General features: G+C 36.1%; 1 protein-coding gene across 5 annotated transcripts in view; it reads right to left on the reverse strand.

Moving 5' to 3' along the window:
* Window positions 1-2,812: 2,812 nt before the first annotated feature.
* CACNA2D1 (calcium voltage-gated channel auxiliary subunit alpha2delta 1) overlaps window positions 2,813-26,254 on the reverse strand; it is a 499,724-nt gene continuing 476,282 nt past the window's right edge. For all 5 annotated transcript variants that reach the window (XM_049641359.1, XM_049641358.1, XM_049641361.1 and 2 more), the window contains 3 exons: window positions 26,003-26,112; window positions 24,894-24,976; window positions 2,813-6,919 (listed from right to left, as the gene is read on the reverse strand). In XM_049641359.1, coding sequence (XP_049497316.1) covers window positions 6,803-6,919; window positions 24,894-24,976; window positions 26,003-26,112 — 310 coding nt within the window. In that variant the 3' untranslated portion in view covers window positions 2,813-6,802. The remainder of the gene's footprint in view (window positions 6,920-24,893; window positions 24,977-26,002; window positions 26,113-26,254) is intronic.

Genomic DNA, 26,254 nt, shown 5'->3' on the forward strand with positions numbered 1-26,254 from the left:
AGCATTGTTGAGTGCTCACTCAATGGTGGCCCTTACACTAAGTGCTTTATGGTAATTATTGTATCATTATATCATATTATATCATGATAGTTATCATGGCAACCCTAAAATGTAGTTACTGTTATTCCAGTTTATAGATGAGGAAACTGAGGCTTGGAAACAGTATGTAATTCCTGCATGGTTCCAAAGCTAGTAAGTGGTAAAGTCAGAATCCAAATTGAAGCAACAGATTGCAGTCAGTAGTTGTCTCTACTGCCTTCAAGATAAGGACTAGGGCAGTAGTTACCAGAAATAGGAATTTTACAGATCAGTATAATTTTGTGTGTTTTTAATTTTTATTTATTTTTTTTTTTTTTGAGAGAAAGAGACAGAGCATGAGCAGGGGGTGGGCAGAGACAGCGGGAGAGACAAAACCTGAAGCAGGCTCCAGGCTCTGAGCTGTCAGCACAGAGCCTGATGTGGGGCTCGAATCCACAAACCATGAGATCATGACCTGAGCCAAAGTCAGACACTTAATTGGGCCACCCAGGTGCCCAGATCAGTATAATTTTGAAATTTAAAAAGGGATTGGGGGGCCACCTCGGTGGCTAAGTTTGTTTAGCAACTGATGGATTAACCAACTCGTGATTTCAGCTCCGGTTATGGTCTCACAGTTTGTGAGTTTGAAAGCTGGGACGGGCTCTGCACTGATAATGCCATGTCCTTGGGATTTTCTCTCACTCTCTCTCTTCCCCTCCTGCCTCCTCTATGCATGTGCGTATGCACACTATCTCCCAAAATAAATAAACTTAAAAAAATTAAAAAAAATAATAATAAAGGGAACGGAGCACAAGAAATGACAAGTGATTATTAGTTGGTTAACCATTTTGCTTTTTACAATAGTTATCATCAACTATTCATAATTTCATACAAGTTCCTTTTTTCTTAAACTAAGCAATTAGAGAGACTACCTGGAAAAAGGCAATCCTTCCCGGTATAAGAAATTGGCAATCTTACTCAGTTCTAGGTACATACATTGTTCTTATATCACTGAAAATGTTAGATAAACATTTAAAGATATATTAGGATCCTGAGATACTCAAAATCTATGATAATTATGGTAAAGCATTTTGAAAAAAATCTATGAACCTAAAAAAATCTCAAACTTAGAAATTTTAAGAGCATGCTTTTTGTAAAAATGTTTTTTAATGTATTAAGTATAATTTATAATCTGCTGTTTGAGTCTAGGTTTACACTTTAAAACCTTAGTGGCAGAAATTCAAAAACTGCCTAGTCTATCACTATAATAAATGTGTGGAAGAAGTTCTATGTTAAATCTAGCACATTTGACAGTGGTATGTGCTGAGTGATTTTATGGATTTCTTTTCATTATAATAGATATGAACTTGTGGCCTTAACTACTAATTTTGGCAAATTATAGTAGTTTTCCAGTTATGGCAGTAATAATAAATTTCCTTCTTGAATATATTTATCTGAAAAAGTACAGTCCATTTAAAAAATACATTAAAGAGACAGCACTGTTGATTTATTCTAGTTTATAGAAAATGACATACATGCTCCATGAATAACTGTACTTTAAGATATAAACACTTTCAGCATTAAGAAATACCCAATACCTTGAATTTGTTGGGACCTCGTACTGGTACCTAAATTTTTCCAGTGGTAGCCCCAAACTAAAGGTCAGAGATGAGCCTTTCAGATCTAAAATTCTGAGGCCAGGTTGACGACTGAGGGTCAGTTGAGTTACCTTCCAGAAGAGACTGTCAGTATGTGTCTGTGGATGTGCAAAGGGATATTTTAATCCTAGGTTTACAACTCTGGAAAGTAATCGGGGGTAAGGGATAATAGTGGATGTTTAATTTTTGTGTCTGTTTTAAATAGAGGCGTTCTGAATGTGTTTGCCAGCAGAAAGAAGGAAGCCTGCAGAAAGGGGAGACTGAATATGCTAGAGAAAGGAGGATTGATGAAGCAAGGTCCCAAGAGAAGAGGTGGAGAGGGGTTCGAGATGATTGATAGAGGAAATGAGGGTGTCTCTGGGGAGTAAGAGGATTGATTGAGGAGATAAATTGGTACAAAATAAAGCCAGATGTTCAAAAAACAAATGTTATCCACCTTACACTTTCATGTAGGCTTTTTCCTGTTAAAATGCCTTGATCAGAAACTAGAGGTCAGGTTTTCCAGTAATGACCATCGTTGGTGCTCAACATACGGCATTCCTCCCATGCATACTAAGTTTTCTCTCTTAAGAGAGTCCCCAGAAAGAAAAGCAGGCTTAGTTTACACTAGATTCCACACAGTGTTGGGCTCATTAATTTATGAGGTGAGCATATGAGGGGACGTGGTAAACTGGTATAAATGTGAAAGAAGTGTACGGGTATGTTTGTTCTTTTCAATTCTTTACACTAGCCTTCACTATTTCAGCTGCTGTTTGCTAGGAGAAATATTTAAAAGTCATATGCATAAAACATAGGCACATCTCAGATATTCTAACTTTGTTTCTTTCAAATGGTTTCCCCCCCCAAGGAAACTTTTTTTTTTTTTTTTAACAATTGAAGCCCAAAGTCTGAACTATTACCTTCCCACAGGCCTTGATGATGGCAAAAGCGATAGGAAAAGGGTCACGGCTAGGTAAAGGACTTGCAAGCACATTTGTTTGTGAGTTGAGGTTTGTAATAGGAAAAGCACGTTGCTGATCCAAGTTTTATTTTCATTATCTTGCATGCTCCCCACAGGAAGGCTTGATGAAAATACATTTAGGACAAAGACTTGTGTCTCTTTCAGCTGGATGTTATATAATTAATCCAAACTGTGGTGACTTTAAATGATAAACTTTTATTCTGAATATACTGTTTTTGCACAAGATTTAACACAACATTTTCTGGGATTATAAATATTTTTATAACAGTATTATACAAATTTTTACAAAATGTGTTTTATCAGGCTAGTTAATTTCCACAAAAGTGTCAAGAGAACATAATAAAGGGGAGAAAAGATCTTTTGTTCACAGAGCCAATTGGCCTTTCGCATGGATGCACACTGAGCATTTCAATAAAAGTATCCTAAACGCACGATCCAACAATCATACAGCACAACAAAAAAGACAGCTTTGTCAGGCCACGCGGTAAACTCAACCGGCATCTATACAAGACAGTATCCCATTAGTCTCCGTGGAATTTCTTTGAGTTAACTATGTGAACTAGAAGTAAGGTAGATGAAACTATTGGTAAGCGTTATCTGAGTCTTTGAAATTCTGGAATTTATTCAACACTAGATACTTATGTTGTATTGATTTGCTGTTTACAGAAAGGTACACGGAATATTAGCAATATTAACATTCGGCTAATGGGAAAACAACCAAGTTCTAGATAACGATGAGATATTTTCAGCTGCGGGCACGTGAACTCATTCTATTCTACACTTAAAAAAGTCACAATGTCCGTTTTGTTTCACAAGGTCAAGCTGTCTACCTCTAGATTTCTTAGTGTCAGCTAACGATCAATGGAATAGTTTAGAGTTTTAAATTAAGACATAGAATTTAAGCTTTGGTGGAGAGAAAGGTTAAAATGAGATGTAAAATAGAAGAGAGCATCAAATAAGCAAGTAACACTTGGGTTGCAAAGGTCACTTAAAAGGGATACTGCCTATTTGAACCCAGTAAGGCCAGTTTTAAAGTTAATAAAAGGAATATTATAGGAAAACTTACAAATGGCAGCAACACTGTTTTGTTTTTTTTCCAAGTTAAGCAGTAACGCCTCAAGCATTAGAAACATGAAAAAAGATCATACTAAAATCTTATAGGCCCAGGACCTAAAAATCTCTTCAATCAAACTTGCTAACTATGTCATGTTAAAAACCTGTTACAAATATGGACCACGATTGGTGTTTGGCAGTAATGCTGGTTGTTCAAATGAAGAAAATATAAAGAAACCATTAATGCAAAAATCATTCCTGTTACTCAACACCAACGTAAGACTTACTTTGATTTTGTTTTAATGGCAAACTACATGAAACTGGATGAGTAGAGCCAAAATTAAATAAACCTAAGAGTCTAAAAGCTTTTTTTCTTGATCTCTTATATTGGTTAGTCTTTGAAAACCAGTATTTATAACAGGCTATTTAAGTTCTGGATGACAATTAGAACTCACAGAAAAATCCTAAATTAAATATAACAGTGTGATGGAATGAGTGTTACTGTCTTTGAAAAAATGCTAAACGTATGAAGGCCAGTATTAGGCATGAGAACAATTTTTAGTCAGAAAGCACGTTCTTACCCAATTTATCACCATGTATGTGGGTCTCATAATATAGGTTTGTTTTATAACAGAAAAAAAAAAGGATCATAGCAAGACTCGTGCACGTAAATATATTTTGATGGCAAATGGAATCAATAGGACCCTGCCAAGAGATGCCAAGGTTAACTGTGATGGAGGCAACAATAATGCAGTTGATGAAAACATACTATTTCAGTGACATTAGCCATGAAAACATATTTAATAGATTTGAAGGATAATTTTAAGGTAGTTTGTTGTATGCTGGAAGCAATTCAGTTGTTTTAATGTGCATCATATATACACACGAACTAACATAATTTGATATTTTGATATCCCCTTCCCAACACTTTCATGACCTAAAATAGTCTAGCAAAAGTTAACAAGAAGTTTTAAATATTTAATTAACAAACAACATGATTTAAACATAGTGTTACTAGAGTGAGAAGTTCCGTATTTTTTTAAATCACTTTGGTGTTTTCTAAAATGTCAATACCAGTTACAAATGAGACTACAAAATCACAACGAGATAGAAATGGTAACTGATGTCAACTCCTAGAACAATAGCTGGCAAAGTGATTCCATTCCCGTCCCCCCCCATTTATAAATAAAAAATAGTTTAAATAAGGAAATATACACAAATGGTACCTAGGGTATACTGGTGGTGAGAGGGAATGACAAATGTATGCAGAGCTAAAAACAAAACAAATGTCTTTTAAGCTATGCTAAAGACGTGGTTATGTCTTTGATATGCAGAGCATATTAAAGCATGCTGGATAATGTTAATAAGATTTTGACTTAAAAATGACGTATAAGAAAATTTCCAGCATATACACACACCAGAATTTGGCATGTTCAAAATAAGAACAAATGCATTTTGCCATAAAAAATATCTGCACACTTCTAGCCTTCGGCAGAATTGCTCACTTTAACTAGAATTACACATTCATTGGTTTTACCCTTTCTTCAAACACTGTTGACTCTTGAAAATTATTTTGAAAAGCATAAATAATAATCTACCATATTACTCTATAATGAAATATTTGATTTACTATACTAATCATTTTCACCAATGAGGCTGTATAAAAACAATTTTGATTATTCACAATCAAGTATTCATGTGTATACAGATTCAAGGTTTCCTATTTGTTCAGATTGTTATAAAACCCTCAGCAAACTGCATGGAAATTTTGGTCAAGTGATCATACCGCTTAAAATGGAGGGACAAAAGCAGCAGCAGCAGAAATGTTTGGATTTTATGCGCTACTATTCAAACGAACAAAGAGGAAACCTAGTATGAATCTTCATTGAGAACATATATGTACTCTTCAAAAAATAAATGTGTCAAATCTGATTTATGTACTTAAAATATCTGTACATAGGTTTTCAGGCAAAAGCACGAGTCTGTATAAAATCCATTAATTCCCATTTCACCATTTCCCTAACCCAATCATTCGGCATTGACATTGCACAGTATATTCAGAGTAATTGAACGACATTTGTAAAGATGACTTAAGTGCATTCCACTGCAAGGTTCAGAGTCTTACATAACAATAATGTCACTCAGTTAACTTTTCAAAGGACTATACTCTACAGTAAGAGAAAAACAAAAACCGAAAGTTAAAATAGCAGCAGCATCATGCAAAATACCCTTGATAACCAAAGTTCATTTATCACGAGAAAAAAACGTTTTCCCCTCCCCCCAACAAGTTTCTCTTAGAGCTTTTTGAAATATCTGGCTAGCACTACATAACTTTACTGTGAACAAAAGAAACATTACATCGAAGCATTTATTAAGGGCTTACATTTATGAGGAGATAGGTAACATATTCAAATTGCACCTTCAAGCACCTTTAGTTTAATAGTTTCTTAGTTATTGTTTTCAAACACCAATTCATTCTCTCAGCTAAACTTAATTGGTCATCATTTGTGTTACATTTTTGGCAGAGAAGCCATTCTTCATAAGGCATTTTATTTATGGCAAATTTTTTTTTTGTAGAAAATTAGCCATTATTTCTATTTCAACAGATTACACCAATCTCTGTTTTGTTTTGTTTTTTTCAATAACCATTACTCAAAGCAGGAAATAATTTTTAACAGAAGAATACGTGAAGGCAAAAATAACTCCATTTTTTCCTCTACAGATTTTCTTGGTAAAAGAACGAGAATTGCAGCAGGTCAAAATTCCATGTCAAGGTCAAGACAATTTGTATGATTCATAAACAGTATGGGGAGCCCTTTTACATGTAATCACCAACAATGCAACGACAAACTCTCAAATCTTCCAATAGAGCATGTATAGAATTTTGCTTTGATGTTATACATAGATGATGCAGCATTCACACAAGTTCAAGGATCTGATACCCTGACATGCAGCCAGTGGGTGTCATATGAGTCTGCGCCTTACATTTATGCCATGGTATGGGCCCAGCTAGTGTTCTGCTGATTCCACAGTTGACCCTATTTTAATGCGACCAAGGGCTCATGTTTTGGCAGGGTCTGGAGTTTAATTATGCAGATTTAGTTTTAGAAGGTCACAACTGGCAGTGTCTGCTGCCAGATAAAAGCCAAAGTAGTACAAACTGGACGCCAATGATGGACCACAGGGAGGGATTCAATCCAGAAACACCACCACAGTCAGTATAATCCTCCTGTTGGAAAGAAAAGGAAAAAGAAAAATCCTGAGGAAATACTCAGTATGAATCTTTTGGAGCACCCACGTATAGTCCACTTCTGAACTCACCTTACAAAAGTGCTTTAGTTTGAATCCAAATAAATTACATTACCCTAAAGTTTATAGTTCAACGTTCTGAACAAAGCAATTTCTCTAGTACTGTTTCAAGAATGCCTTACATTTTGAGTTGCAGATTCTGATGATTAAGAAAGAAAACACATTAACAAAAAACGCTGTTTAGAGTAATAAACTAGTTGCAAAAAAAAGGACAAAAAACAAAACAAAAACTTCCATAGTACCAGATATTCTTCTTATATATTCATGAACATAAGTAAAAATAAAATTTACTAGCAGATTTTATAATTCCCAAGAATTATGATTTTAGCAATGAGGCTCAATAAGGCAAAGTTTGGGACAGGTAAAATCAATTTAAGAAACACACTTCTCTATTTTCCATATCCCTTATATCCAATTTCAAAGGTGAACATACCATACTGCACATGTAGCATCGGGACCTTCACCAAAATTAAAAATAATAATGTATTTGAACCACACCTGAAAGGACACTCTAAGAACATATTCAAAATAAAGAGCTAAGCTAGCAAGAGATGCTTGTCTAGTTTCCAGAACCATGAAATACCAGCAATTGACATTTGCATGCCCCATGGTCTAGTGATGGCTCATGAAGTCATTAAGTTCCCTACTATTGGAAAAATTATCCTTTATTTTTTATTCCTAGGTTCTGTATTCTGTAACTTTTTCTACATCCTTAATTCCCTTTAATTATTGAATTTCATAAAAGATGATTAGGAGAGGGGTGCCTGGATGGTTCAGTCAGTTAAGCATCTGACTCTTGATTTCAACTCAGGTCATGATCTCATGGTTGGTGGGATCGAGACCCACCTCCACAGCATGGAGCTTGCTTGGGATTCTCTTTGTCCCATTCTTTCTGCCATCCCCCGCATGCCTGCATTCTTTCTCCTCTCAAAATAAATAAATTAAAAAAAAAAGATGTTTAGGAAAGTAATTAGATATGATTTTTTTCTTACAGCCTTCACTATGCCAAGGTGCATCTTCCAATAATCAAAAGAATAGGCTACGTGAGTAAAGAACTGAGTAAAATGTTCAGAATAATTTCACAGAGACTCTGAGCTGGTTTGGCTTGTTTTCCTCACTAAGGTTTAATACAGTACTTGCCACCCAATAAATAAAATTTCTTTGAGTTGCATTTTCAGGCAGAATGCTTTTTCTGTTTGTTAAAGAGATGTCTAAAAGAAACAAAATCCATTACGAAAAATTTATTTTTCATAATCAACTAAATATAAGGCAAAACATAAAATAATGATCAATTCTTGGCCCTCATTGTACTTGACTTGTCAGGAGCATTTGGCAATGTAGAATATTCTCCCCTTGCAGTATTTTCTCATGTATATTTCCCTAACGCTTTTGGTTTCTCCCAAACTTGTTGGGGGTTCATCTTGCTCTCTTTGGCTCAACATGCCTCTCTTCATGCTCTCTACGTGACAGACTTTTCCAGGGGTTCTTTTTATTTACACTTTCTTCCTAGGTAATGTAATCTGGTCCTATAGCTTTAAATTCCACACATCTGTTAATAACTTCTACTTTTATCCTTTTTAATAGGAAATGATTTTTGCTTTTTTGTGTTTTCATTTTTTTCTTTAAAGTGTGAGTTTCAGTTTAAATGGACAAATAAAATTGTAAGATATTTTAAGTGTACATTTAGGTGATCTGATATACCTAGACATTGTGAAAAGATAACCCCTTCCCCCATTAAATAACATTTCCATTATCCACATATTTATCATTTTCCCCCTTTGGTGACAATATTTAATTTCACGGCGTTATCAACTGTAAGTCATCACATTTTATTAGATCTTCAGAGTGTATTCATAGTATAGCTGAAAGTTTGTACCCTTTTACCAAACTCTCCCTATCTCCCCTTAGGTACTGGCAATTACTTTTCTACTCTTTGTTTCTATGAATTTGATTAAAAAAATTTTTTAACATTTATTTATTGTTGAGAGAGAGAGAGAGAGCAAGAGAGAGCATGAGCACGGGAGGGGCAGAGAGAGAGACACACAGAATCCGAAGCAGGCTCCAGGCTCCAAGCTGTCAGCCCCGAGCCCGACACGGGGTTCGAACTCATAAACCATGCGATCATGACCTGAGCCGAAGTCAAGACGCTCAACTGACTGAGCCACCCAGGTGCCCCTATGATTTGATTTTTTAAAAATAGAATCCATATATAAGTAATGTCATGCAATATTTGTCTTTATCTAGCTTGTTTCATGTAGCATAATGCCCTCAAGGTCCAACCATGTTGTCACAAGTGGCTGGCTGTCCTATATATCTATCTATATAACACTTCTATATCCATTCATCTGTTGACGGACACTTAGGTTGTTTCTATATCTTGGCTATTGAAAAAATGTCTCAGTCAACATAGGAGGGCTTATGACTTTTTCTGGAAAAAAAATTTTAATGTTTGCTTTTGAGAGAGAGTGCAAGTGGGGGAGGGGCAGAGAGTGAGAGAGACACAGATCTGAAGCAGGCTCCAAGCTGTCAGCACAGAGCCCAATGTGGGTCTAAACCCAGGAACTGTGAGATCATGACTTGAGCTGAAGTTGGATGCTTAACTGACTGAGCCACCCAGGGGTCCCTATGTCTTTTCTAATTAGTGTTTTCGTTTTCTTCAACTCTAAGTGAATACTTAGAGTTGCTGATTCATACAGTTGTATTTCTAATTTTTTGAGGAACCTCCATACCAGTTTTCATAGTGGTCCCTCACACAGGATTCCCATTTTCCACATCCTTGCCATAATGGTGATCTCTTGTCTTTTTGATAATAGCCATTCTAGCATGTGTGAGGTGATATCTCATTGAAGTTTAGATTTGCACGTATCTCCTAAGTGATGCTGAGCCTCTTTCACGTATAGACATAAGATGGATATACTGCAGGTTCAGTTCCAATTGTAGATATCGAATAAAGTGAATATCTCAATAAAGCTACTCAAATGATTTTTTTGGTTTCCCAGTGCATATAAAAGTTATGTTTATACTATAGTGTAGTCTCTTAAGTGTACAATAGCCCTGTGTCTAAAAAAGTACATACCTTAATTTAAAAAATATTTTGGTGCTAAAAAATGCTAATCATCATCTGAGCTTTCAGGGAGTCATAATTCCGCCCCCCCCCCCCCCACTGCCCCGGTCAAGGGTCTTGCCACAATTGATGATGGCTGCTGACTGATGAGGGTGGTAGTTGCTGAATAGCTATTGCAATTTCTTAAAATAAGACAACAAAAAGTTTGCTGCATTGATGGATGCTTCCTTTCAAGAACAATTTCCCTACAGTCTGGGATGCTGTTTGGTAGTATTGTGCCCACAATAGAACTTCTTTCAAAATTAAAGTCAATCCTCTCAAATCCTGTTGATGCATGATCAACTAAGTTTACGTAGCATTCTGACTCCTCTGTTGTCATTTCAAAAATAGCCACAGAATCTTCACCACGAGTACAACATTCTATTTTCCAGAAACTACTTTGGTTCATCCATAAGAATTAAACCTTCATTCATTCAAGTTTTTAAAAAAATTTCTTTAAATTCAAGTTATTTACCATACAGTGTTGTCGTGGTTTCAGGTATAGAACACAGTGATTCATCACTTCCTTGTAACACACAGTGCTCATCCCAACAAGTGCCCTCATTAATGCCCATCACCCATTTAGCACATTCCCCCAACCCCCGCCTCTCTCTCCAGCAACACTCAGTTTCTTCTCTGTATTTAAGAGTCTCTTATGGTTTGCCTCCCTGTCTTTATCGTATTTTTCTCCCCTTCCCCTATGTTCATCTGTTGTGCTTCTTAAATTCCACCTGAGTGAAATCATATGATAGCCGTGTTTCTCTGACTTATTTCACTAATCATAAGATGCTCTAATTCCATCCACGTTATTGCAAATGGCAAGATTTCATTCTTTTTGTTCTCCAAGTGGTATTCCATTGTGTGTGTATGCATATATATGTGTGTGTATGTATATGTATATATATGCCACATCTTCTCCATCCATTCAAGTTTTATCATGAGATTGCAGCAATCCAGTTACATCTTCAGCCTCCACTTGTAATTCTAGTTTTCTTGTTGTTTCTACCCCATCTGCACTTACTTCCTCTACGGCATTCTTGAACCACTCAAAGTCATCTATGAGGGTTCAAATCAACTTCTTCTAAACTTGTTCATGTTGATATTTTGGCTTCTCCCTTGAATTGTGAATGTTCTTCATAACATCTAGAATGGTGAATCCTTTCCAGAAAGTTTTCAATAAAGTTTGCCCAGATCCATTAGAGGAGTATCTGTGACAGCTATAGGCTTACAAAATGTGTATTTCCTAAATAACAAGACTTGGACAAGTGGAAATTACTCTTTGATCCATGGGCTGCAGAATGATGTGTTAGCAGGCATGAACACAACATGTATCTCACTATACATCTCTGTCATAGCTCTTGGGTGACCAGGTGCATTCTCAGTAAGTAGTCACATTTTGAAAGGATTTTTTTTCCCCGCAGTAATAGGTCTCAACAGTGGACTTCAAATATTCAGTAAACCATGTTGTAAACAGATGTGCTGTCATCCAAGCTTTGTTGTCCATTGATAGAGAACACAGACAAAGTAAATCAAGCCTAATTCTTAAGAACCCTAGGATTTTCAGAAGGGTCAATGAGCAGTGACTTCAACTTCAAGCCACCAGCTCATTAGCCCCTAACAAGAGATACAGTCTATCGTTTGAAGATAGGTGTTGACTTCCAGTCTGTAGCTATGAAGGATTTAGATGGCATCTTGTTTCAATAGAAGGCTATTTCTTCTACATTGAAAATCTCTCACTTACTGTAGCCATTTTCATTAATTACCTACTTAGATCTTCTGGATAGCTTGCTGTTTTACCTTATACTGTTATGTTATGGAGCTGGCTTCTTCACTTCAATCTCATGAACTAACCTCTGCTAGCTTCAAACTTTTCTTTGGCAGCTTTCTCCTCTCTCCCAGCTTTCACAGAAAGGAAGAAAATCAGGGCCTTGATGTGGATTTGGCTTCAGCTTAGGTAATGTTGTGGTTAGATTGATCTCCTATGCAGACCCCTAAAACTTTGCCTTTTTTTTTTTAACCATTTGTGTGTTCACTGAAATAGCACTTTTACTTTTAATTTCCTTTAAGAACTTTTCCTTTACATCCATGACTTGACCAAATGTTTTGCACAAGAGGCCTAGCATTCAGCCTTTGGCCTTTGACATAGCTTCCTCGCTACCTTTTAAGGTGAGAGACATGTGACTCTTCCTTTCACTTGAACACTTAGTGACCAGTGTAGGGTTACTAAGTGGCCTCCTTTCAAGATCATTTTGTCTCAGGAAATAGCAAAGCCCAAGGAGAGAAAAGGAGCTGGGGAAATGGCTGGTCGGTAGAGCTTTCTGAACACAAATAACATTTCTTAAGTGTGTTGTCTTAAATGGGTGTGGTTTGTGGTGCCCCCAAACAATTAGAATGGTACTATCAAAAACACTGTGAAAATCGTATGTGACACAAAGACACCAGTGAGCAAATGCTGTTGGAAAAATGGCACAAATACATTTGCTTGAGGCAGGGTTGCCACAAACCTTCAATTTGTTAAAAAAAAAAAAAAATGCAGTATCTGTAAAGTGCAATAAAAGCAAAGCACAGTAAAATAAGGTGTGCTTGGACCTGTTTCCCATTCATAGGGATTTGGGAAAAATTCTACTCAGATTCTCTGTCAACTCTTTAATCAGATTTCTTTTGATATTATCTGACTTGATTTCTTTATACATTTGGGATACTGGTCGCTTATCAGATACATAATTTGCAAACAGTTCCTCCCATTTTGTGTATAGCCTTTCAAGTTTATTGGTTTCCTTTGCTGTGCAGAAACTTTTAATTTTGATGTAGTCCCATGTTGATTTTTGCTTTTCTTGCCTTTGCTGTTGGGATCAAATTTAAAAAAAAAAAAAAAGAAAAGAAATAGTTGTCAAAACCGATGTCAACAAGATTGCTTCCTAGGTTTTCTTCTGGGAGTTTTATGGTTTCAGGTCTTACATTCAAGTAGTTAATCCATTTTCAGTTGACTTTTGTTGACAGTGTAAGATAGTGGTCCATTTTTATTCTTTTGTGTGTGGGCTTTCAGTTTTCCCAGTACTTTTTTTTTTTTTTTTTTTTTTTTTTAATTTTTAGAGAGAGGGAGTGCGAACAGGGGAGAACTGCAGAGGGGGAACGAGAGAGAGTCTAAAGCAGACTTCATGCTTAGTGTGAAGCCCAATGCAGGGCTGGCTCCCATGACCCTGGGATAATGACCTGAGCTGAAATCAGGAGTCAGATGCTCAACCTACTGAGCTACCCTGGTGCCCCATCAGCACTATGTAATGAAGAGACTGTTCTTTCCCATTATACATTCTTGGCTCCTTTGTCGTAAGTTAATGGAACATACATACGTGGGTTTACTCCTGGGCTGTTTTGTTACATTGATCTGTGTGTCTGTGTGTGCCAGTACCACACTGTTTTGATTAATGTATTTGTATAATATAGTTTCATATCAAGAAGTGTGATGTCTCCAGCTTTGTTCTTCTTTCTCAAGGTTGCTTTGCCTGTTACGGTTTTGTGGTTTCATACATATGTTAGAATCATTTGTTGTATTTCAGTGAAAAATGTCATTGAAATTCTGATAGGAATTGCAATGAATCTGTAGATTGCTTTGTATGGTATGCATATTTTAACAATATTCTTTTTTTAAATATTTATTTATTTTTGAGACAGAAACAGAGCATGAGTGGGAGAGGGGCAGAGAGAGGGAGTCACGGAAACTGAAAGCAGGCTCCAGGCTCTGAGCTGTCAGCACAGAGCCTGACGTGGGGCTTGAACCCACCAACAGTGAGATCATGACCTGAGCCAAAGTCAGATGCCCAACTGACTGAGCCACCCAGGTGACCCCATTTTAACAATATTCTAATTCATGAGAACTAGTATCTTTCCCTTTATTTTTCAAGTTCTTTTATGTTATAGTTTTTAGTGTTTACCCCCTTGGTTAAATTTACTAAGTATTTGATTTTTTGGCAAAATTATAAATGAAATTATTTTAACAACTTCTGTTAGTGTATAAAATAGAACTCATTTTTTACATTTTTTTAATCTTGCAATTTTACTAAATTTATTTGAATAAGTGGATTTCTTAGGGTTTTCTATATACAATATCATACCATCTGCAAATAGAGATAATTTTTTCTTTTGCAGTTTGGATGCCTATTATTTTTCTTGCGTATTTGATCTGCCTAGAACTTACAGTACTACGTTACAGAAAGTGGCAAGAATGGGCATCCTTGTCTTATTCATGGCATTAGAGGAGAAGCTGTTAGTTTCTGGTACTTGGCTGTTAGCTTCTTCTAATTTTACCATTGTGAATGATAGCTGTGAGCCTTTATTTTGTTGAAGTACAGATCTTATATACCAACTCTGTTAAGGGTTTTTAATCACGGCGGATGTTAAATTTTGCAAGTGCTTTGTCTGCATTTATTGAGATCATACGATTTTCTTTTCCCCTTCACTTTATTAATGTGGTTCACACTGGTTCATTTGTGAATGTGAAACTGTCCTTGCATCCCACTTAATCATGGTATATGGTTTAGTGTTGTTGGATTCAGCTTGCTAACATTTTCTTGAGGATTTTTGCATCTAGGTTCTTCAAAGATACTAGCCTGTAACTTTATTCTTGCAGTGTTCTTGTCTGGTTTTGGTATTATGGTAAGGCTGGCTTTGTCAAATGAGCTTGAAAGTGTTCCCTCTTGCTATATTTTTGGAAGAGTTTGAGAGGGATTGGTATTAATTCTTCTTTGAATGTTCGTTTAACTTACCAGTGAAGCCATCTGGTCTTTGGCTTCTGATTGTCGAGAGGTTTTTGATAGCTGATTCGATCTGCTTACTAGTAATGGATATGTTCAGATTTTCTATTTCTTCATGAATCACTCTTGATAGGCTCCATATTTTTTAAGAATTTATCAATTTCTTCTAGAGTTCCCAATTTTTGCCATGTATTGTTTATATAGTAGTTTCTTATCATCTTCTATATTTTGTGATAACAATTTTAATGTCTTTTTTTCATTCCTAGTTTTATTTTAATCCTCTTTTCCTTGGTAAGTCTAACTAAAGTTTTTTCTTTTCAAAAAAAAAAAAAAACCAGTTCTTAATTGCAATGTATTGTATTGTCTTTTTGGTTTCTATTTCACTTATTTCTGCCATGATTTTTGTTATTTCCTACCTCCTAGCATTAGGCTTCATTTGCTATTAATCCTTGAGGTGTAAATTTATTTAAGATGTTTGTCTATTCTTAATATAGGTGTTTATCACTATAAACTTTCCTCTTAGAACTGCTTTGCTGCTTGCCAATAGTTTTGGTTCAGTGTATTTCCATCTTCATTTGTCTCATTTGTGTGTGTGTGTGTGTGTGTGTGTGTGTGTAATTTCCCTTAGGATTTCTTCTTTGACCCATGACTGTTGAGTGGCGTATTGTTTAATCTCCACATATTTGTGAATTGTACAGTTTTCTTTATATTGTTGAGATCTAGTTTGATACAACTGTGGCCAGAGAAGATGTTTGCTAGGATTTTAATCTTCTCAAATTTATTAAGGCTTTTTTGGTGATTTAACATAATGTTCTATCGTGGAAGATGTTCCATGTTCATTTCAGAACAAAGTGTAGAATGCTGCTTTTGGATAGAATGTTCTGTAAGTGTCACTTAAATCCATGTGATCTAATGGGTTATTTAATTCCAGTGTTTGCTTATTCATTTTCTGTCTGGATGATCTATCCATTGATGAAAGTGGGCAACTGAAGTCTCCTGTTTAGTATTATTACTATTACTATATCGCTGCCTACTTCTCCTGTTAGGTCTGTTAATATTTGCCATACTATCTTTAAGCCCCTTTATATCAGGTGCATAAATATTTCTAAATGTTATATCCACTTTTGACTGAACCCTTTATCAATATATAATGATTATGTCTCTTAGTACAGTTTTTGTCTTGAGGTCTTTTGTGTCCAGGTATAGCTACCCCAGCTTTCTTTTGATTTCCATTTGCATGGAATATATTTTTCTATCCATTTACTTTCATATATTTTAAGGTGTGTGTCCTTAAAGCTGAAGTGTGTGGTTTTGATTTGTTTTCCCTAATGACTAGTAATGTTGAACATCTTTTCATGTAGCTGTTGGCCATTTTGATGTCATCTTTGAAAACACATCTATTTAGTTTTCCTGCCCATTTTTTAATTGTTTTTTTTTTTTTAAACTTTAATGAGTTCTTCAAATATTCTGGATATTAACTCCTTTTCCTATACATGGCTTGCATTTTTTCCCTCATTCTGTAGGTTGCCTTTTCATTTGGTTGTTTCTTTGTGGAGAAGCATTCAAAGTTGCCATAGTCCCATTTGTTAATTTCTGCTTTGGTTTTTTGTGCTTTTGGTATTGTATCCAAAAATCATTGACAGGACCAATGTCAAGGAACTTCTTTACTACTTTGTCTTCTAGGATGTTTTTTAGTATCAGGTCTTATATTAAAGTCTTTGATCTTTTCTGAGTTAATTTTTGTGAGTGGTATAAGATAGGGGTCCATTTTCATTGCCCTGCATGTGTTCACTTTTTCCAGCACCATTTGTTGGTGACTATCCTTTCCCAATGGGGTGTTCTTGGCTTTTGTGCTGAATATTAGTTGACCATATACATGTAAGGGTTTCCTTCTGGGCTCTCTTCTATTCCACTAGCCTATGTGTCTATTTTTGTGCCAGTACTATACTGTTTTGATTACTATAGGTTTATTGTATAATCTAAAATCCAGAAATCTGATACCTGCAGCTTTTTTCTTTTTCCTCAGGACTATTATGGTATTTTGAATCTTTTGTGGGTCCATATGAATTTTAGAATTATTTTTTTCTATTGCTGTGAATGCTGTTGGCATTTTGATGGGGGCTACATTGAATCCATAGCTGTCTTTGGGTGGTACGGACATTTTACAATATTAATATCTATTTATGCTTGTGTTCTTTTTTCAGCAAAGTCTTGTAGCTTTCACTGTGCAGCTCTTTCACTTCCTGGAAGTTACGCCTAAATACTTTGGTTTGGATGCTGTTGTGAATGGGATAGTTTATTTCTTTTTCAGATGTTTTATTATTAGTGTATAGAAATGCAACTGATACTTGTATGTTGATTTTTGTATCCTGCAACTTTACTGAAATTATGGATTGCTGCCAACAGTCTTTTGAGGGAGTCTTTGGGTTTTTCTGTATACAGAACCATCTTTTCTGTCAATACTGGCAGCTTTACTTCTTCCTTCCCTATTTGGACCCCTGTTATTTCTTTGTCTCACCTAAAATTCGAGCTAGGGCTTCCACACTATGTTGAATGAGAGCAGTGCTCATCTCTGATCTGAGAGTTAAAGCTCCACATTTTCTTCCACTGAGTATAATGTTAGCTGAGTGTTCGTCATATATGGCCTTTATTAGGTTGAAGTATGTTCCTCTATACCCCATCTGACCAAGGTTTTTATCATGAAATGATGTATTTTGTCAAAGGGTCTTTTTTAAATCTATTTATGTCATTTTTATCTCTTATGTTATTACTGTGATTTATTACATTCAGTTCTTTGACTTTTTTGTACTTTTTAATATTTTCTCTTTATTGAAGTTCTTATTTAGCTTTTGCATTTTCCTCCTGACTTTGGTGAGCATCTTTATGACCATTATTTTGAACTCCTTTAGGGCTGTTGGTGGAGTTTTATCTTGTTGTTTTTAAAAGCTTTCTGTTTTCTGTATCTTCGTTTTCCTGGACTCTGTGTTGGTTTCTGTGCATTTGAAAAAACACACCACGATTCACAGGCTTGAAGTGGCTCCCAATAAGTGGGGGGTGTGCCTTTAACTGTCTGTGTCCCATTGGGGATGATCTCATTCAGCACCTGGATGCAGGCTGATTGGAGGCAGAACCCTGAGGCAATAGTTTTTGAGGTATGTAAATAGACCCACCCCTTTTAGGGTATGACTAAGAGAAGAACATTTTAGTTGGCCTTCACTGTGCCGAACCCTGGGGGAATTTACAGTTAAGAACTGTGTATTTGCCACTGTCCCCCAATACCCAAGAAGATCAGCTCTACTGGCCACCATGGCCAAGTGATAAAGGGAGGTGTTTTTTGGGCAGCAGTCTTAAAAGCCAAATGCCAAATGGATCCACAAGCTCCTTCGGAGACAGACCAGTGACTTGGAGTATGTCACAGGGTCAAAGTGGAGGCATGGTCCACTGCCTTCCTCTGTCTCTAAGGAGGCCTGCAGTCAGCCTCTAAATGTGTGCTAAATCAGAGAAAGACTGGGCATAGGGCATTGATGTTTGGTCCATCTTCTCTAAGCCTTGGAAGGAAAGCTACAGTGAGTCCTCGGGAGCCTGTTGACAATTGTTTCTTTGCTATGGTCTTGTCCCCCTATTAGACTTTCAGAGATAGTTATTGGGGACACTGTACTTTGCATGGAAGTCTTAAAATTCCACTACTTGGTATTCAGACCAAACCCTTCATTCCTCAAGGAAGAGCTAAGAGTTAAAAATTCCCTCCTGATTACACGCTGCTATGCCAGAGGTAGGGATTATGGGGATAGTGTGTCTTAGCACTTCCTACCTGTTTCAATGTGGTTGTTTTCTCATTCACCCAATACGTATGGGTCATTCACCTCGTTTCTCCATTTTTTTTTTTTCCAGAGGAAAGTGCTTTGTTTATAGTTACAGGTTTAGCGGGTCTGTGATATAGAGTGAGTTTGGCACTCCCATGTCACCATCTTGGACCAGAACTGCAAAAACTCACACTTTGTATCTTCAGACCTGAATTCTCCTGTGACCTCTGCAGGGATTGAGCTCTGCCGCCTCTCCTCTCTGATGCCTCAGAAAGGCCCCAAATTTGCCCAAAGACACTATTTTTTCTGAACGATACTTCTAGGAGAAGTGGATCAGGGCAAAGACAAGTCATCTGTGATCCCTCCCCGCCCCTCGTTTTCAAATGTAATCCACCAGCACATCCTCTTAACTTTAGCTTCCAAATAGATCTCCAAACTTACCACTTCTCACTATCTCGTGTCTTAGTCACCATCGCTTCTGGCCTAGACTCCTTCAAAAGCTGCCTCTCGTGTCTCATGGCTTCTACTCTTGCTTTTTCACAAATTTTTTTAACCCAAAAACAGTCTCCTTAAAAGCATAGGTCAAAAATTTTATCCCTCTCAGAACAAAACCCAAATGGCTTAGCACGGCCTACAAAGCCTTATGTAGTCCAGAGCTTGGCGGCTTCTCTGTCTTCTAGTATTCCTCTCCCCACCCCTACAACTCACTCGGCTCCAATAACACTGTCTGTCTCTGCAACAGGTCAAGGTGTGTACTGTCCCAGGGACTTCACACTTGGTCTTCTCTTGGTTCTAATAGTTTTCCCTTTAGGTTGGGTAACCACATAAAGAAACAGGATGCTCACTTACATTTGAACTCCAGATTAAAACAGTATTTTTTAGTATAAATATATCTCCAATATCTCACACCCAGAAGAATGGTCTAATACACAGGTTGTATGGTACTACTTGATAAATGAATAGTAGGTAGTCAATAAAGCAGCACAGGTACAGCCTAGTTAGAAACACTGCAAACATAAAATAGTAATGTAAAGGCTTGGCTCTTGGCCAGCTGCTAATTTTGTGTTAATGTGATGGAATGGAAAATCAGTATACAAACAAGACCCAGTCATGTAGTAAGGATATGTTTTGTCAAAGAAATTCTGGTTAACATAAAACAAATGTGTTATGAAAAGAAAAAAAAAATATCTCTACTTCTGATCCATTGTTTTTATGTTTATATTTCTAGTGTTTTTAAAATTTATTTGTTCAGTTGCGTTTCCTGTATGTGATGATGCCTGTTGCAGTCAGGGAGGGGGTAGGTGAGATAAGTTATTTGGAGTCCCTCAAGTCTGCAAGTTGATTTCACACAAAAAAATCTGCCTCTTCAGTTTGCTGTCATCTTTTCTCATGTGTTTTGCATGGACAACTACATACACCAAGACTTGAAATTATTCTATGAAATAAGAGATACATTCTAAATCACAAATGCACAGATGTGGGAGAAACATTAGCATTTTCTCCACCTTAAAGATAGACCAAAAATCCCACTACCATTATAAGCAAGTAAATCAGTCTGATTTTTAAAGATGGGTACTTTGTTTCAGTTTAACACACTCAGGTAGAAAAATGATACAGTGCTAATGCTATATGTACTTGTTTTTAAAATTTGGTAATTTTTTCAATTTTCTTCTAGAGACTTCTCTCAAAAGACTCCTAATAAACATATCAGCAGAGAATTCCTTTTTCATTACTCATTAAAAGAAACAACACCTAAATTGTACTTATATGCATATGACTTTGCCCCAAGGCTCTCTAAGACCATGCATGCTAGTGGCTAAAATATTTTCAATTTTCTCTTGTGAAGCATGTAACTTGCCTTTTCTTTCCCCAACCAGAATCACCACAGTGACTAATGGCACATAGTAAGAGCTCAATATTTTCTGAATTATAGTCATTATGTTCAAAAGGCAAATCGCTGGTGAAGACACGCACCAAATAATGGCTGACTTTTTAATTTAAATTGCTCTGTAGTTAAGTCACCTACAGCGGCTTCAAAGAAAATGTATTTTTAAAATTATTTAGGTAGATGGAACTACACAGTGTAACACTTTTAATAGGAATAGGTTCTCTAACAAACAGTTTGTTCTCCTACACTGCACCATAACACAGTAACCACACTAACTCATGAAGTAGGTAGTATATGTGTTCAACTACACAAATGCATGTGTGTATTGTCTACATATACATACCTACACATTCATTTTTCACGTACCCAGTAATCTGCTTTCATAAATTAGGTTTGCAGTTTGCATAAAATAATGAACTTTATCGATGATACATATTATTGGCTGGCTTGCTTTGATAAACCGTGGCTTTTTCTTTTGTTCTTTACCACTTAAATTGCAAAGCTCTTGTCAAAAGGTCTCACTTGGACCCTTGGGTTTTAATGAAGTCCTCGTGGTCTATAATTGATACTCTTTTTGGATTGCACAGGATACAAGAGTCCTATCTTTAGACATTCTATAAATGCTTAGATACCATCCATTAGAAGATGTCAGAGATGACACCAGCATCCCGGCTTTCCTGTGAGCAGAAACTAAGCCACCACACATTCCTGGGTAGCTAGACTAGCATTGAAGCTTAGACTTTGACCTCTATTGGTCTTCAGTGTGAGGAACCACGGCCAATTATCCTCAGTATTTTTTGGTAATATTTGTATTATTTCTTCAACTCTGTATTGTTTCAAAGAAAATGATACTTCTTTTGATATTATCATATCAACACTCACATTGCATAGACGAGATTCACTGTTCAGTACTGATAACTGTGTTTCTAAATACTTAAGTTATATTAATGTAAAGTATATGCCCTCTACATCATCTTCTCAGGACTATTCATTATATATTCCTCAAGGACACAATAATATTAGGAAATCCCTGGTGTGTTCTTTTCATCTTTCAAAAATTATTTCATTAAGATGTACTGATCCCATCCAGCTGAATCTACAATGCTATTTATTTTCTTGGTAAAGTTATAGTTATGGTGAGAAAGACAAATATCAAAGAAAAATTCAATCATATTTTTGAGGGGAGAGTCTTAGAAGAAAAAAAGTAAATTCATTCTTACCTATAGATTTTTAAGGTAAAGGTAAAAATCTTTTACCTCCCAAGGGAGCTGACCTATAGTTTTGTAGCCTGTAAATCTTACCTAAAAATTCTATGACTGAGAAGTAAACTTCTGAATCAAAGGTGAAAATAGAGTAAATATTTATACTATTCCTCACCTAGAGAATATAATGTGATAATTTTTTACCCTTATGTTTTACTTTCATTTCTATTATCACAAATAGAGACAGGTATAAAAAAGACAACATGGAACCTATGATATCACTACACTTTTCATATGTAAATCGTATAATCACAAAACATTACTTCAGAGAGCTACCTCTCTATCAATTGAAAACACAGGTTCATGCAGAGGGATCATTTCATTTTGGTTTCTTTCACTTGGAATCCTGTGCCATGAAGACTGTTATGTTATTAGCCCAGGAAAAAAACTAGCTTTCTGAGACTCCCTCTGATATTCCACTTTTCTCCCCCTCTGATGAGCACACAGCACTCACAGTAATGGCCATATCTCCATCTAGTGGTTTCCTAATCAACGAATACCTGGAGAGCAGTGAAGAAAGAACACCATCAAAGTTGCTCTAGTAACACTAACCATGAGGATCCCAGAGCATCAGAGAAGAAACTGCAAAGCTGTAAGTGAAACCATGAACACAAGCTTGGGGCCTACAACATCTATGCAGTCATACTAATAATATAATTCAGAAATTGGTCACAGGTTAACAAGTGATAATTTTAGCCTAGATACTGTAAGTCATTCTAAGTAAAATGAACTTAGAAATTGGAAGCACTTGTACTAAAATATTTTAATAGCATCAATATTTTGGTAGTAAAAAATATAAAAAGTTGATTAAGTCATATTTGTTTTAAAAAGAAAGGAAAGCATAGAATTATTGACTTAGAAAATAATGTCTGATAAAATTGAAATGGCTCGTTAATGTCAGCATCTTTTGAAAATTGAGATGACCAGCTCTAATAATCGTCCTCAGGGTATTTTTCTTTAGTAAAAAGCTAGACATCAAGAAACATAGAATTTTTCCTGTAATGATTTAATCTTTATACAAAACCTTATAAGAAAATACTGATTTTTAAATAAACATAGGAAAAGGATATGCCGGGTTTGGGATTAGAAACTTAAGCCATATTTGAATTCAGCTATTTACAAAACAATATTAGTACTGGAATTTTAAAAACCTGCTTTCAGGACATTTATTATAATGAATTTAGGGACATGGATTATTTATTAAAATTTCAAGCCAAACACACACAAAAAGAAAAATTAGAGAAAGTGACTGACCATCCACACCACATGAAAACTTGCAGTAAAATGGAGATAGGAGCTGACATCATGGTACAGGCACGACTCGTTGTGCACATAAGTTGATCCTATTAATAACGGGCAAAGTAGCAAGTACAGGAAAAGGAAAGAAAACACAGAAAAGAAGACATACAAGATGAGATTTCATGCAGTTTGCTGGCAGTTAGCAGTTTATGTGAGCCTCCATCCAGAGCAGGGTCACAATGACCATTGCAAATAAGCATTACCAAAACATTTCACTGCTAAAGGAACACAAGACATTATTAGCAAGTTAAGCTACTGAGCAAGAGCTGTACTTTCACACACAGTAGGATGTATAATTCACAGGAACTTGAATTACTGAAAATTTGTCTCAGTCCAATCTTTCTCGTGCCTTGATGAAAACATAGAGTCTCCTAGGTTGAAAACATTTTAGGTAATAGGGTTTTTATGTGATCTTTGAAGTTGATTTGAGTGAATTTAATCTCAGGCTTTGGTGAAGAGTGGTTGATGAGTGAAGTTTCCCCTAATGAGCACCACTGTCCTTGGGCCCACATTCATTCTTAAGGGAATGATTTAACAGGGTCAAACTCCTGAAAATAGAGTAGATAGAACAACAAAAGTCCTCATATCTGGATTTGTGTTGAAGTCTAACCGGATAAAATGGAGAAAAACAACTAGCTGCCACTTGGAATCACTTTCTCCATCAAAGAGGAATGATCAGTAGTCCTTGCAGAGATAACAGGGGTTTCCTGGCTAACACCTCTTGCTTTTTAAGTCTTATTCCTCATTACTGATTTTACTTATTTTTTGTTCCTCTTCTAATCATAGCTAACTGGATAATATTTATGAAAATTCCTTTTCTGTGTATTTGAGTAAATAAGTACATAGTAGACAAGTCTATTCTAAATAAATTACAACCTCTACAAATGTACATTAATAGGTGATCTGACATTTTTTGGGAGTAAACAATTCCTAAGATGATTATGCTCTCAGTTTGTATGCTCATTGGAGTATGCAAGCCACTTAATGCAAAGGCACACCTTGAAGAGGCAGAATTGAGAAATGTTGTATTTAAAATTCGTTTTTCACATTAGGCAGAATTGTGGTGTGCCCTTTACATTTGAGAATCAAGTTTCTTAATTAAAATGATTTTAAAAACATAAAGCTGATTACATGCATAGTATGTCAGAAGATTGTTTCTTGGAGGAAAGCAGCAATCATTTTTACATGACATAAGATGTTTTGCAAAATTTTATGAACTTAGCCCTCTGTAACTGACCTGGTCTAATACACGCAAGGTAAAAATGCAATTAAGAGAAATAATACAAATCTATGACAGAGTCAGGAGCCATGTTAAAAAAAAAAAAAGGAGAATTACAAAATATCAGGAAACTAACTATTTCACAAATTTTTAAACATACCAAATAAAGACTAAAGAAACACGTAAAAATAAATTTTGCATCTTAAAGATTGGAGTATCAATGAAGGGAGGCAAATCACATCATAAATAACATTTACTGTAATTACTATTGATGAGAAAATGTTTCAAATCATCAGATTGGTGACCTAGGATTGTTAGTGAATTGATGGGAATTGTGTTTGAAAGTACAGTTTCTGTTGGAAGGACAGATAGAAGAAGCAACTGTTGAGCTTACACTAACCATGAACAGTATTGAAATGAAAAATCTACCAGCAAGTACATCATGTTAATGAGAAACACTATGATTAAGACATCATGTTTGAGTTAAAAATGTAACTTGTTTCCTTAAGTTCCTGAAGACAATGACTACTGAGTTAGAATATTTTAATACAATAAACCTTTGGTCTTACCAAGACATTGTTATCAAAGCAGACATCGGGTCCTTTTCGGTATCTGGGTTGCTTAACCATATCACAAGGATCTGGACCATCAGCTAAAGAAACTTGTTAAGGAATACGAAATTACTTGTTCTTTCCACACAATTAAAAAATATATATATATTTCCCAAAGCAAGGAACAGACACCTATGCCATTAGTCTAGTCCCACACGACTAGTTCAAGTACTTAGGGATTTAAGGAAGTAAACTGCCACATAAATTCTTTTGTCACACTAGTGGCTATATGAAGAGATCACTGTGGTTTTTATTTTTACTCTACACGGTGTGGCCCTTGGCAGATGCAATTACTCAACAGTTACCTGTAAAGATAGAAGTGGTTGAAATGAGCAAATAAGACGGAGCCATACATGTGAACCCGCACAAGGGTGCTCCTATGTAGCAAGACAGAAATATAAACTCATTGGTAACAATAAACCCCAATTTCAAACACAGCTGGGACTATTGCCGCCGCCCCCCCCCCCCGAAACAACATGAATAAATGAAAAAAGGACAGGTGGTCTGGTCTACAATGCTTTAACAGTCACTGGGCTGTCATTTAGCATATTTATAAGCATAAGCAGTTTGGTGTTAACGGCCACTGCAGATACAGCAAACGACAGGACTTCCTTCTTTTTTAAGGCTGAATAATATTTCAGCGTAGATGCACACCATATTCAACTCCATTTTTTGACTATGGAATGTTGACAGCTCTCCAGCCACACAAGTCCCAGCTAGCAAAAACCCAGCACTACTCCCTAATGGCCATAAATTCCCAAGCCAGCTGCCCCTGCCTGCATGCAAGCCGAAATTTCCAGATCTACCTGCAAACCTGCACTGCCTACTCCACAAAGCCTCATTATATGAGCAAGAAACTGTTCACATTCTCTTGGTGCCTGGGTGGCATCATTAGTCTACACATTCGAACCACATTTTGCATGAGAGGTTCGTTCTGCCTGTGTGAGGTAATCACGGCATGCTGTGTGATGTTATTCTCTTTACGAGCATTATCGGTCTGACGAGGTTAAAGAAGCATTACTTTAAGACGGCGTTTGATTCCAAGCATTTCTGATGTCAAAGGATACAAGTCTGCTCTGCTTGTATGAGCAGTCGTGTGTCACAGGGACAAGTCCCTTTGCTCTCAACCATAATGAATATTAAGTTGGTGTTCATAAGTTTTTCTACGTGAAAGATTCTGCAAAAGAAATAGTTATAAAAATCACAGAAAATGAGCATTTTTTTCTTTTGGGCCAAAATTAAAATCTTTCAAAGGTTCTTACATATAATATGACATGTTGAAACGCAAAGCATCACCCACATAAACAGTAAAACAAAAT

The sequence above is a fragment of the Panthera uncia genome, chromosome A2 (genome assembly GCF_023721935.1).
Source record: "Panthera uncia isolate 11264 chromosome A2, Puncia_PCG_1.0, whole genome shotgun sequence".
In the NCBI taxonomy this organism is placed as follows: domain Eukaryota; kingdom Metazoa; phylum Chordata; class Mammalia; order Carnivora; family Felidae; genus Panthera; species Panthera uncia.